At 39.2% G+C, this 15274-nt stretch overlaps 1 protein-coding gene across 1 annotated transcript in view; it reads right to left on the reverse strand.

Annotated features, from left to right (window-relative positions):
* FYB1 (FYN binding protein 1) overlaps window positions 1–10776 on the reverse strand; it is a 154792-nt gene extending 144016 nt beyond the window's left edge. Inside the window, exon 1 of the mRNA XM_019650737.1 lies at window positions 10705–10776. Within this exon, the coding sequence (XP_019506282.1) occupies window positions 10705–10707 (3 nt within the window). The 5' untranslated portion in view covers window positions 10708–10776. The remainder of the gene's footprint in view (window positions 1–10704) is intronic.
* Between the last annotated feature and the right edge of the window lie 4498 nt (window positions 10777–15274).

Consider the following 15274-nt stretch of genomic DNA (forward strand, 5'->3'; position numbering starts at 1 on the left):
AAATTATATAAGGAATACACTTAAATCAACATGAAAAGGCAATCCATGAGAAAAAAGATAAAGCACATAGGAAAAGTTATAGAAGAGGTTAACTGGATGGTCAATAAATTTATGAAAACATGTTCCATCTGAATAGTAATCAGGAAAATTAAAACAACAATAAAGTAAGGTTTTGCTTATAACAACTTTTTAAAACTCGATCAATAAATCTAACAATACCAAGTTTTAGGGAGGGTGTAGAGAAATGGCAACTCTCATACAAGGCTGGTTGGGAGGTGAATTGTGACAATGACTTTGGAGAACAATTTGCTAATATGCAATAGATTTGAGGTGCCTGTACTCTCTATAAAAAGAATATTCATTCCTGCACTGTTTAAAATTGAAAATAATGACAAAAAATTAAATATTGGAGAATAGATGGATAAATTGCAACATAATTACACAGCAATTCAATAAACTGAACTAGAGTTGCATGTGTCCAAATCGATATTCCTTGAAAACATACCAATATGGAGTGAAAAAAGGCAAATGCAGAAATCATAAAAAAAAATAAAACTGGGTCAAACAATACTATATGTTATTTTATAGATACAGGAAGATGAAATAAAACTATAAAAATATAAAATTGGAAAGGCAAGATGTCACTTTCAGAGCAGGTGGTCCTCTGCTATTGGAGGAAGAAACATGGAACTGGAAAGGGCAAAAATAGGACTTCAAACATCTTTTTTTTTTTTTAAAGATGGCAAATGGCAATATTATGGCAAAATGATAATATGAGTGAAACGTGGGTGGTGAGTATGTGAGCATTTGAGGTTATTTATTTTAAGCATACCATGATATTTTAAAAAGAGAAGGGTATGAGAAGAAAGAAAAGGCAGATGAAGTGCACCTCCAAGAATTAGGGAAGTGATAGTGATGTTACAAAATTGAGAGCTGGAGCCCTACAGCCATTCGCTTCAAGAACAGGGGTGCCACACACTTAGCGTATGCTAAAATGTGTTCTAAGAGGTAGCTTTTACTTCCTCCTACATGCATTAATGTACAGATGAAAGAGATCTAGAATTTGAACCTCTCATCCTTGGCTTAAAACTCACATGTCATAGCACAGGAATTTTTGTTTGTTTGTTTAACACAATGGCTAGATCTTGCTGCAAAAGGCAAGTGGCCCCTTCTGCAGAAGAGGAGGATAAGAATAAGTCACAGAGTGGGGGTTGGGTTAGGGGAGCATGTGGAGCTGAATGGATTTCTATTTGGGGATACTAATATATCATTCAGGCCTGTGATCCATCCCCTCTAACTTACATGATAAGGATAAGAATCACAATTCTATTTGAAAGAAGTGGGTTAGAGCCCAGCTCTCACAGGGATTCTTCTCCAGCAGATTTCAAACTCTGATTTCTCTGGGACACCAGCTCTCAACTAGATTTCCGTTGCAGCCCCTCAAGCTATTTGCAGGTCTCCAAACACATTCCCTTCAGAAACATTATGTTTATTCTTTAATTTGGCTGTGTTTAAACTTAAGGCCACAATTTTGAAAGATGAGAGAGAAAGAGTTAACATTTAAGTCCCAGGCCATGATCAAGTCTGTCTGGTGAGGAGGCATGTCGCTTCAGAGGTAGCCCTACTCTCAAAATGTAAATCAGACAATGGCACTCTCTCCTTGCTAAGGAGCCTCCCATGCCTGCTGCAGTGAAGACAATAAGACTGAACTCCTTGTCATGGTATCCTAGACTTATCAGTTAAGTGGCTGCTGCCTAGTTTTTGAAGGCATCTCTTGCCACTCCCTTATTCTCTAAGCCATCCTGGACTTCTTGTAGATCCAATTCTCCCCTGCCTCATGCCTTTTGTACCTGCCATTTCCTCTGCTAGACAGTTGGGGGAAAGAATAGACTAAATTCAATAGTACTAAAGTGTTTATCCATATGAGAATATGTTAGATGCCTACCACTTTTCTAGTGCCCAGTTCATTCTCATGCTGGTGCAGCAATTCTCAACCCTCACTGCGCCTCCCCTCCCACATCAAGGTTTCCATTTAACTGGTCTCACTTGGGAACGTAAGAATGAGGATAGTTTGTAAGCTGCTCAAGATATTCTAATATGCAACCATAGTTGAGAGCCACTGCTTTAACTTAAACATCACCTAACCAGAAACCAGACCCCTAAGAGGACGTCTCTTCTATATGCTCTATCTCAGCAACTTAGTCACCTCCCTCTGAGGTCACTACAAGGTATTGACTTACATGTGTACTTTGATTAACTTTTGATCTATCAGTTCCACAGAACAGTTGTCTCCAGGTGCCTGCACCATCATTATCATCATCATCTGGGAATTCATCAGAAACGTGAATTCTCAGGCCACATCACTGACCCTCCAGGTGATTCAGGTGCATGCTAAAATTTGAGATCCACTATAGGAAGTGTAAGCTTCAGGAAGCCAGGACCCCACCTGCGTGGCTCATCCTGCGTTCTCATCTAGCTGAGCCCCAACATGGAGCAGGAGCTCAATAAACTTTGGTTGAATGAGCGAGTCATAGCATGTTTCTTTTGTCAGTAGCTCACATGTGAACTGAAAGCTGAATGAAAGGAGCAAAACAAACCAACAAAAACCCCAAACACATGTCTCATTTCTTAAAACCTTCTAAGATTGATTTATAAAAGATTTTTCTCCTCACTAACCACGAACATACAAAAAATTGTGCATTATTAGATATCTGTTCCTCCCTTTTTCCAGAAAATGATACAAATTGAAATGTACCTAAAAATACTTGTCTTGTGGACAGGTATTATTTTATTATTTCCATTTTAGGACTATGAAGTGAGCTGCTTTGCCTAAGATGGCAGATTAAGTCAATTTCCACAGAGGCAGATGTTTGAGAGACAGAATTCTATTGCCCATGTCCTTCCATTTCTAAAATATGGAATCATATTATAAAGAACATTGGGGAACACCTAGGCCAACTCTGTACCTTAATTGAGAAGCTTGGGAGAGAGCTGGAAAGACTGTGTCAAGATCGCACAGGGGGTTATGGAAGGCTGGGCCTGGTCCCAGTATTCCTTGCCACTGCATAGTTAAAACCCATCAATTTTAGTAGCTGTTGTGCTTGTCCTCACAAAATCCCACACACTTTTGTGCTTTATTCCCATAAATTTCCACAGTTCCTCTACCAGTAAATTATAGGGAGAAGGCAATAAAACATGAATTTCCTGATAACCACATGGTCCCACTTTCTGATTGTTCCCTTTCTGCACTAGCAGTGAAAGAGGTAGGGTTAGTCACACCTGTAACACAGCAGGTGAGCTAGGGGGAGGGGAGACATTAGACAATTGAATCCTTCTTTCTGAACCCTGGGGTGGAGAACCACAAAGCCAGGAACCTCTCCAGCCTCCCATCCCAGTGGCTTCTGCTAGATTTCAATAAAGGGCGCCTTCTGAAGATCAGACAATTCATAGTGGCAGTGACAGAAGCAGTTACAGCAGCTGATTCCCGAATCTAACAAGGATGGTCAGCAGCCTGAAGAAAGACATTTAGTACTCTGAAGCTGATCTTGGGCTTTTCTTGCATCTGTACCTACTTTTTCTCAGATGCAGCATATTGTGCTCAAATTCCAGACCCAAAGTTTAATAGTTGTGTGACTGTGAGCACGTGACTTACCCTCCCTAAGACTCAGTGTACTCAGCCAGAAAATAGGAATAATAGTAGGGCTCACATATGTTAACTGCCATTCTCATTCGCCTTCTGTGTTCACTGAGAATCTGCATGCCTCTTTAGGACATCATTTATTTGGGACTGGAAGGAAGGAAACCCATATTCATCCAGTATCTGGCTGGTGCCTGCACTGTAATGGGTGCTTTATAATTGTAACCTTGTTTACTTTCCCCAACAACACTGTGGGATAGTTATCATCATCATCTCAACAACACTGTTAAATAAAGAAGCAAACTCAGAACTTAAATAACTTGTAAAAAAACCCAAAAAACCAAACATACAACTAGTAAGCAAAGAAAAAGCCAGGAATATAGCCTTTTGACTATTCTATGATGCCTTTCAAGGAGAAAAAGGAGAATTATTTTTTTCCTTTCTTTAATATGTTATCTGTCTATCTGCAGCTTGTCATAGAAATGTCAGAAGCAATGTTGGCAGAGAGAGAAATTAAGGGTAACCTACTTCCTCTTTAAACATAACCTGACATGCTACAAAGATAGAAATGTATATACCATAATTGCAACTGGGGAATTTATTTATCATACTACTATATAGCAAGTAAACTTAAAATTCATTGTTTAAATCTTTTGTTAAAAGTTTTAAATATATGTATTTTTTCACTTAGCAATTCTTCTAGCAGTTCTTCCAACGAAAAATTATCAGGCACTCTGGGGTCAAGATGGCGCAATGGAAAAATGCTGTGCTTACCTTCCCTCATGACCACATCAAAATTACAACTAAACTACAAAACAACCATCATTGAGAGTCACCTAAAATCTTGCTAAACCTATGCCCTACAGTGAAGGACATGCAGAAGCAGACACCTTGAGATTGGTAGGAGGGGCAGGGACGCAGAATGGGCTGGTACCACATCTGTGTGTGACCATTAAAAATCGGGAGGGGTATCTCGGCTGTGAAGGTCCCCTTGAAGGAGCCAGGAGTCCCAGCCCCTTCCTAGCCCAGGGTTCCAGTAGAGAGAAGTCCCCATAATTTCTGGCTGTGAAAATCAGCGGAGATTGTGACTGAGTGAGACAGAGAGCGGCTGAAGTCCCAGGTGCTCCATTTAAAGTGACTGCGTGAGGACTTACCGACAGAATCACTGGCTCTGAGCTCCAGTGCTGGGGCAGCAGCTAGAAAGGCAGAAGGGACATATGGTGGGAACCTGAGTTGTCTGGCTTCAGGTTGGGAGTTGGAGAGGCAACTTTCTTGTGGGTGGAGGTGCTGGCGGAAGCCATTGTTTCTTTGTTGAGCCCTCCCCCTTTACTGCTTGCAGGCACAGGTGGCCACAATATCTGAGTCTCTATCAAGCTGGCTGACGCCCTTTGTTTGCCACGCCCTGGTGATTTGAGAGCCCACCCCACCCAACTATCGGCCACACCCAGGCTGCTTCCAGTGGCTCTTTCATACAAACTGCCTACCGTGGCTCATGCTGCAGACTTTCCTAGGGTCTGTCAAAGGTTTGGAGAACCGAGACAAGCAGCATCTGGCTTGAGCATGTCCTGTTCCTCTGGCTGAGCAGCCCTAAGCTCGGCACTAGTGACAGCTGGTCTTGGTTCATGGCTTGGCCTCTCAAGGCACTTCCAAGCATGGCACAGGCAGTGGCCATCTGAGGATTTTTTTGTGGCTCCTGCTGGGTGGCCCCGGGGGGGGGTCACTGGCTGCAGCTGAACTTGACCTCCAGTGGGTCCCCTCCCAGGTGGCCCTGGGGCTGGTGACCCCAGTGGCCAGCTTCAAAAAGAGCTGGAGCATCACCCAGCTGCCTCCAAGAACAACACACCCAAGGGATGGATCGGGCAGGCACCAGAGCCCTGCTGAGGCAGGTCCTGCTCTGTAGGGTCAGCCCCTGCACAACAAATCTTCCACTGTAGTCAAGGCCAGTCCTCAAAGCCAGTGCACCCAAGGGTCAGGCCCTCACATTGATGTGCAAATAGCAGCCAAGGCTCAACTACAAGAGGAGGGCACACACAACCCACACAAGGGACATACCTGGAATGCGAGGTTCAAGTGACCAGGATGACTGTGCCACTGAGGCCCACAGCACACCTACTACATAAGGCCACTCTTCTAAGACTGGAAGACATAGCAGCACTACCCTAATACATAGAAACAAACACAGGAAGGCAAAATGGGGAGACAAAGAAACATGTCCCAAATAAAGAACAGAACAAAGCTCCAAAAAAAGAACTAAACAAAATGGAGGCAAGTAATCTAACAGATGCAGTGTTCGAAACACTGGTTATATGAGGTGTGATAAAAAATATGGTGAACATTTAAATAAAAACAATTTATTATAGTAAAAGACTCATTGCCATTAATTCCCCTCAAAAGACTCCTCCTCACTTCGAACACACTCATTCCATTGTTCTTGCCACTTTCTGAAGCAGTTCTGGAAGTCCTCTTTCATGTCTTTACTTCATCCTCCATCACGACAACACTCCATGTCACACATCACTTCTGGTATGGCAATTTCTGTCAAATGAAAACATTACAGTGTGACCTCATCCACCTTATTCACTGGATCTGGCATTGTGCAACTTCTGTCATGGCTGCATCAATGTCCTGAATCAAATAAAAATGTTTTCCTTCATGGTCATTTTGACTGGCGAAGAGCCAGAAGACACACAGTGCCAGATCCAGTGAATAAGGTAAATGAGGTCACATCATAATGTTTTTATTTGACAGAAATTACCATACCAGAAGCGATGTTTGACACTGAGTGTTGTCATGATGGAGGATGAAGTAAAGACACTCATGAAAGAGAACTTCCAGGACTGCTTCAGAAAGTGGCAAGAACAATGGGATAAGTGTGTTTGAAGCAAGGGGGAGTATTTTGAGGGGAATTAGTAACAATGTGTCTTTTACTGTAATACATTTTTTAAAATTTGAACATCCACTGTATTTGTTGCTCACATCTCATAAGGATGCTGAGTGAACTCAGAGAGAACTTCAACAAAGAGATAGAAAACGTAAAAAAGAACCAGTCAGAAATAAAGAATACAATAATGGAAATGAAGAACATATTACAGGGGATCAACAGTAAATTAGGTGAAGCAGAGGATCAAATCAGTGATTCAGAAGATAAGGTAGTAGAACACACCCAATTAGAACAGTAAAAATAAATAAGAATCCAAAAAATTGAAGAGAGGTTAAGGGGCTTCTGGGACAACATCAAGTATTCCAACATTCACATTATAGGAGTACTAGAAGGAGGAGAGAGAGAACAAGGAATTGAAAACCTATTTGAAGAAATAATGACCAAAAATTTCCCTAACCTGGTGAAGGAAATAGCTATACAAGCCCAGGAAGCACAGAGAGTCCCAAGCTAGATGAAGCCAAAGAGGCCAATATCAAGACACATCATATTGGGTTGTTGGAAAAGTCATCACGCATTTTTGCAAGAAAAAAACATATAAAAAATACGTCATGACTTTTTCGACAACCCAATGATTAAAATGCCAAACGTTAAAGACAAAGAGAAAATCTTAAAAACAGCAAAAGAAAAGCAATTAGTTAACTACAAAGGAGTGCCCATAAGACTACCAGCTGATTTCTCAACAGAAACTTTGCAGGCCAAAAGGGATTGGCAGGAAATATTCAAAGTGATTAAAAGCAAGGATTTACAACTAAGATTACTCCACCCAGGCAAAGCTATCATTTAGAATTGAGGGATAGATACAAAGCTTCCCAAACAAGAAAAAGCTGAAGGAGTTCATCACCTCCACCAAAACAGTATTACAAGGAATCTTAGAGGGACTTTTTTAAGATTAAAATTATATATATATATATATATATATATATATATATATATATATATATATATATATAAAATGGCAATAACTACATATCTATCAGCAATTACTTTCAATGTCAATGGATTAAATGCTCCAATCAAAAGATGGAATAGCTGAATAGATAAGAAAATAAGACCCTTACCTATGCTACTGACAAGAGACTCACTTTAGATCAAAAGACACACACAGATGGAAAGTAAAGGATGGAAAAAGATATTTCATGAAAATATAAACTAACAAACAAAGCTGGGGTAGACATTCTTATACCAGACAATATAGACTTTAAAACAGCCTATAACAAGATACAAAGAAGGACCTAGTAATCCCACTTCTGGGTATTTAGTTGAACAAACCCAAAATGCTACTTGTAGGGTATGTGCTCATCCATATGTTCATTGCAGCATTATTTACAATAGCCAAAATATGAAGGCAACCTGGGCATCCCAGAATGAATGAATGAGTAAAGAAGATGTGGTACATACATACAATGGAATGTTACCCAGCCATTAAAAAAGAACAAAATCTTGCCATCTGCGACTACATGGATGGACTTAGAGGGTATTGTGCTGAGTGTAGTAAGTCAGACAGCAAAAGACAAATGTCATATAATTTCACTCATAAGTGGACTATAAAGAACAAATTAAATAAACAAACAAAACAGAAACACATTCATAGATACAGAGAACATTTTGTTGGTTGCCAGATGGGAGGGGACTTAGGAATAGGTGAAAAGGAGAAAGGATTAAGAAGTACAAATTGGCTGTTACACAGTAGTCTTGGGAGTGTAGGGTATAGCATAAGGAATATAGTGAATAATATTGTAATAACTATGTATGGTGTCAAGTGGGTACTAGATCTATCAGGGTGATAGATGGGAGGAGGTTGGGGGCAGAGTGAAAAAAGTGAAGGGATTAAGAGATACAAATTGGTAGTTACAAATTAGTCATGAGGGTATAAATTATAGGGAATATAATCAATAATATAGTAATAACTATAGTGACAGGTGGGTACTACTCAGGGGGATCATTTCCTCAATTATATAAATGTCTACCCACTATGCTGTACACCTGAAACTAATATAAAATAATATTGAATGTCAACTCTAATTGAAAAGTTAAAAAAAGGAGGGGAAGATAAAGAAGAATGAGGTTCAAAGTTCCAGATATAAAACAAATAAGTCTTGGGGATGTAATGTACTGCATAGGGAATACAGTCAATAATATTGTGATACAATGTCTGATGTGGTACAATGTCATTAATCAATAATGTGGTAATAACTCTGTATAGTGCCAGGTGGGTACTGTTGAATAACTCTGATGGACACTTGAAACTAATATAATGTTGTATGTTAGCTATATTTTAATAAAAATCTTAAAAAAAAACAGAAAAAAAGAAAAATAATTAAACAATGTATATAAAAAATGATTGTGACATTCTTGTCTGTATTACCATAAAGGAGGAAAAATTAAATAAGAAGCCTAAATGTCCAAATATATCGAACCAACTAAAATAAATTATGGAATACCACACAGGAATTAAAAATTATTTATCATTAGAAACAATATATAACTCAGATATTATTTAAAATATTTTAAATAAAAAATCAGCTAAGAAAATGGCTTATAAAGTGTAGAAAATTATATTTGTAAGATATATTTTAAAATCATGAAATTCTAGAAGAATTGGTACTAACTTAATGATTGCCCCCTAGGTGACAGAACTACAGAAAATTTGTATTGTTTCATTTCTACATATCTATACTTCTAAGGAAATTTTTAAATAATATGTTAGTTTTATAATAAGGTGATAATCTTTTAAGAAAGATTATGTTATACATAAGAAAGTGCTTATTTATTACATCAAACATACACTACCCAGTTAAACCTTTTTCTTCCTGCTATTAACATCTTGTTTCCCCGCAAGAAAATCCAAATAACTCTTTGTAAACCACAAAGTCCTTGTTTATTTTTGAAGATGATATCAGTAATTAAGGACAAGCTGTTTTCTAAGAATCCTGGGCTTAAAGACCCAGTTTGGAAATAATAAAGGGACTTGTGATTCCCACCTTGATAGGTGACTGCCTTCCTCTTACAGATAAGGCTACAGGGAGGGTCATGTGCTACCGTTTTCTTGACCACTGTGCATTCTTCTCTCCTACGACTCTGCAACTCTGACCCCATCTCTCTTCCTTCTCGCTCTCTCCTCCATGGCAAGGTTTACTCTCTTACCTCTGTGCTTTCCCTTTCTGGCTCAAGAGCTTCCAGCCTACAAACACAACCCATGAACCCTTTGCCCTCTCTATTCCAATGCCTGCAATGCAATCCCTCCCTCTACTGAGTAGCCGTGGGTGTCATGGTCTCAGCCCCATCTTCTCACTGGCAGCTGGCAAAGGAAGTAATCCTCTCCGTAATGAGAAAGGAATAACCAAACTCCAGGTTTCTGGGGGCTGGGGAAGGATGTGTGTGGGTTGGAAAGTTGGCTCTCTTCTAGACTCTGGGAGCATAAGTATACCACATGTATTAAGAACACGACCAATTTTTACAAAGAAATAATAGGAAACTATGTAGCAGAATATTAATGCTGTAGTCCAGCTACATTATAGGTTAAGCTACAATAGTTTTTACGGTACAGCTGGGAACACAGTCACAATTTTAAGTGTACTCTAAATAATGACTTTCAATTAACTTTGGGAACAAAACCTGTCCCTAAGGTTTGAACTCTTTGGGCTTTGTTTGCTTCTCTTAATTAAAATAATAAAATGCATTTTTTAAACAAAAGAGCTCCTTTTAAAAACTCCACTGTGTACTCAAAATGGCACTCATGATCAGCAAAATTACTGGACACATATCATTGGAGCTCTCTTGTAGGATCCAAAGTGTTCATAATAGGAAATTTGAATACATTGCTCCCTATGGCACCCAGCTATCTTAAGAGGCAAAGACAAAAAATACAACTTTTCATTCTGAAGGCATATTTCTTCCTCTATTTTAAAGGCTAGAATCAGAAAAGGGAACTCCTGAAGCCACAGTCTCTCAACTGGCATAATAAAAACCCAGCCCCTTTAATAGCAAATGGAACAACAATGGGGCAAGCAAAAATTCCCAGGGCTTGAGGACCTGGCTGTAAAGCACCCCCACCCCTCTGCACCCCTCTAGCGAAGATTAGATGTTTTCCAGGAGACCAGGGAAAGCCATAAAATCGATTACTTACCATTTTTATTGAAAAGAGTTGATGTGCTGGCACACAGCGACCCCGAAGATGCTGTAACTCGGACAGTGAATGTGCAAGTTAGCTTTGCAGAGTGTACTTCCTTTTTTGAGCTGTGTGGTCTGTCCAGCTTTCACATATTGGTATGTATGGTTTATTTGCATGTTATCTTAGCCCTCAGAGCATTTGTATAACTGGCCAGGTTTATCCAGTTATTACACTTTAATAATATGAGAAAAGCTACAGGTGAAGTTTTGAAGTCAGAAAGTTGACACAAAATTTTTTAGTGTGTCTGAATTTTAAATTCTGTGAACATTGTTACCCTGTTTTTTTTATATATATATAAAGTCTGTATTTGTGGATCTTCTATCTATCTATCTATCTATCTATCTATCTATCTATCATCTATCGATCATCATCTATCATCTATCTATGAAAGAAGGACCCACTCCAAAATGTTAACAGTGGTTGACTTGGGTGGAGGTATTATTAAACCTAATTCTTGTTTTGTACTTTGCTGAGTTTTTTATTTTTCTATTTTGAGTATATAGTACTTGTTAAAAACAACTATAATCTTAAAAGAACAAAAGGGTCATGATTATTTTAATCACCAATTCCAAATACAGTAAACCCTTGGATTGTGAGTAACTTGGTTTGTGAGCATTCCGCAAGACGAGCAAACATTTCTAAAACATTTTAACATGGTAAATGAGAGATGTCTTACAATATGAGTAGTTTATTTCCGTAACGAATTATGCTTGCAAACCAAGATATTACTGTATTTTCAAACCAATCTCATGGATATCTAAATGATGGAAATATATATGTAAGCATATCATAGATGACATTCATTTCCTTAAAAATATAAAGTACAGGGCCGGCCGAGTGGCACGATGGTTAAGAACTGGCTTGGGACGTCAGAAGGCCCAGGTTCGGATCCCACATATGAGGGCCAGTGACACTGCCCTCTACAGCTAAGATGCTGAACAACAGCTCAACCTGGAGCTGGGCTGCCAGGAGTCGCCTGCGACGGCGTAGGCTGCAGCCCCTGTGGCAGTGGGTTGCCATGGGCTACCGTGTGTAGCCAGCAGCCAGAGTGAGCGGCCAGCAGCCGCAGTGAGTGGCCATCCAGAGGCTGGTAACTGATCTGCCTCGCCTGGGAAGAGCTCAATGATGGTGCCAACTTGGGCCAGTGAAGCAACGTCCTCCACAACTAGACTGAAGACCAAAATGACAGCAACTTGTCTGTTCCCCTTCCCCCAATTCTACAGCGCTGTTCCCATCCCCCCAATTCCCCAATAAAAATCTTTTAAAAAATAATAAAAAAAATAAAGTACATTTTAATCTAGGTTTGTGTGTTAATTTTTTAGTAATTTTTGTTAGCATCAGAAGCCTCATCCCTCATACTGGTAATCTAGATATTCTTGAGTTAAGGCCATGGTATTTGATCCTGAGTAGTCAGATTTCCCACAAATCAACTGCAGTGCCTATCTAAACATATTCTGGTATGTGGATTTATCGCCTTTATTTTGAATAGATAGCCTGATACTAGAGTGATTTCAAGGGTAGAAGATCATCTTTGTTTCCAATTGTAAAGGAAAGCCAACTGATTACTTAATTTGGGGTTGCAAATGTTTAGATCTTCTTATAAATACTACCAAATGTTACCTAGTAGAGGGGCACCTAATTTCTTCGTTTGATGATGAGCTAAGATTAATTCCTACCATGACAATACAAAATCCTTTATTAAAAAAGGTGTTCTTTATTATTCATTCCTTAAAGTGAAAATGTTTTTAAAAATCAAGGTGTGGTAAGACGTATGGCTAGAATCATTGCCAGGACAAGGCAGGAAGGCAGGGCAGGGGCAAGTTTTAGCGGAAGAAAAGAACCTGATGCTGCCCTGAAACTTGTAGGTATTTGAAAGAGGGGTGAGGCTTGAGGAGTAGCCAGGGGCTGGGAGGGTGGTCAACCACCTGAAATTGCACGGCCTCTGGCACGTAATACATGTGCAATGGATGAATGAAGGCATTCGATTGATCTTTCAATCAAGGCAATGCAGTTCCTGGAGCCAGGCATGCTATTAGATGTGAAACATTGCCAGAAGAAAACATGAAAATGTAGACCTTTAGTTCACCGGAATGTTTCTTATTCACCATCTGGGGAATAGAGGTTATCACAACGCAGGTACATCTTAGGGTCTAAAGCTAGGGTTGTCAACCTGGCCCCAGTTTTCTAAAATCTGGAAGTTTTCTAAAATCCCAGGTCCTAGGCTTTATTCCAGAGCATTAAATAATAATCTCTAGTTTTGAGGCCCAGGCGTCAGTATTTTTTAAAGTTCCCTAGGTGATTTCCAGGTGCAGGGCTCTAAAAGGAGGAGCAGTTGACTCATACTAGTGTGATGGGAACAGGTCACGAGGCCAGACTTGCAGGTAGAAATAATCCTGTCACTTTGACACTGTTTTCTACTAGGTTTATCAACATATTTTTTACCATGCACTACATAATAATTGCTTATTCTCAGTCATTCTATGACTTTCTCTCTATATCAGAAAGTTGCACTCAAATTACATGACAAACAGCAAATCTAGCAATTTCCATCAATAATGTAGCTGCCTGGACAAGTCTTTGGTTAAGAGAACTTCAAATGTCAATTCTTTCACTTGAATTCCATTTCAAGTTCTGCTTATTCCGTAAATGCAGATTAAGGTGATTTTTAGTTGTCACTGACATAAATTCAGCAGTCTCACAAAAACATATATTTAAGAGATGTGTTTTGGCTAAGAGAAAAACAAGAAAGGGCTGAAGATGTGAGCCATAACTCATAATCCACCAGTAAGTTTCTATTTTTAGTTTTTTGACTTAAAAAACTTATGTCAAATATCACATGTCTTAGTTCATTTTCTGCGAAGTCAACTAAGTGCATAAGCCCCTGAGCAGGAAGATGAAACAGGAAATGCAATAGCCATGACAGACAATATAGTAAAACCATCTAAAGAAGATAAAGTTATATTTTCACAGTGTGGCCACTGCAATTATTCCTGCAAGTGGAAGGAAGAAGTACTTCAGAGACTGCAAAAGGGGTTAGAGTTCCTCAGATACTTGGGTATGTGTTCTCTTTTCAAATGTTTGCATCCTACAAAACTGTTTTTGTTCAGGCAATGGTAAAATCAGTCTGTCCCTTTGGAACTCACTGAAGGCGACAGCTTGGTGGGGACTCAAGCCCTGCGACAGTGGGTGGCAGGCAGAAACCAGCTTTCTTTTTAAAAGTCAATTTACAGGAAAATGGAGGGAGACACCACTAATGAAAATGTTAAGTACCACTACTTACTGATCATTATTTAGCAGTATCATCAGGGTTATATCTATCAGGCTTTAAAAAGAGCCTGGTTAAAATTGTTAGCAAAGAGGGAAGAAACACAAAATCATGCTCTTTACTTGCCCAACACGAACAAGCCTGGATAAGACCTTTCAGATAGGAGAACAGAGGGAGGGGTCTCACCTCTTCCAGGAAGCCTTCCCTGCTTCTTGCTCATTCATTTCCCCGTTTTTCTGGACTCCTGCAGACTGCATCACGAAATGAAGCTCTTTGATATGTTTGCCCTTTATGGGTCCATTGTATCAGCTGCATTAAATTTTGCTCACTAACTAGATTCGAAACTCCTCCAGTATGAGTTCATTTTCATACTTCCTTCTGTCTGTCACCTTGAGATCTTAGAGCAGCTTTTATTTTTTTAACCTTTTTTTTTTTTTTTGCTCATGGGTTCCTTTCAGAATCTGATAAAAGCAGTACACACTTTGCACACTAATTCTGCATGTACACAGCCTCCCTTTCTTAAAAGCTCCTCATTTACGGGAAGCTGTAGGTGAGCTTTTGGTTAAAATATTGTTGAACACTAGGAGATGGTCACTTTAGTGCTGCTCTTTGATTATGAAATTAAAGCACAGAAATGGTAAGCGACCCTCCCAAGTTTTCAGACTAGGAAACCAGTCAGCTAAAGCTTCATTATTTTGTAAACTTGACTCATTTTATCAACATGCTTTTGAACTGTGCAGCAAAGAAAAACAAACTCACAAAGTAGATTCATAGAAATTCAAGGAAATTCTCCTCTCCCTGCTTGAATAGATATGGGATAGCCAAACGGAAAGTGACAGGAAGAAAGCAGGATATGAACAGGCATACTTAAAAATGTTGTGTAGGAGGAAATGGGCACGTCCTTGATTTGGCTTATTTCTCTTTCACTTTTTATTTTAAAAACAAAATGGAATTTTTTACTCTTCTACTTTCTACTTTTGAGGAAAGGAGGCCTTAACCCTATCAGAGCATCAATGCTCTGGAAGAAATAACTTATTTAATCAACTTGAGGACAAAATGAGCTCACCTTCCAATAAGAGAGTTCCCACTATATTCAATAGAATGAGTAAAATGTATTTAAATTCAAGAAGGGCAGGGAGTAGTTGTCTTTACAGTTTAAACCCAACCCCAGGCAAATGTTTATTGTACTCTAAAAGAACTGCTGAAATAGAAAAATGGAAAAAATGATATAACTTTACTTATGAAGTTTTTTTTTTTTTT

The sequence above is a fragment of the Hipposideros armiger genome, unplaced genomic scaffold, assembly GCF_001890085.2.
Source record: "Hipposideros armiger isolate ML-2016 unplaced genomic scaffold, ASM189008v1 scaffold_146, whole genome shotgun sequence".
In the NCBI taxonomy this organism is placed as follows: Eukaryota; Metazoa; Chordata; class Mammalia; order Chiroptera; family Hipposideridae; genus Hipposideros; species Hipposideros armiger.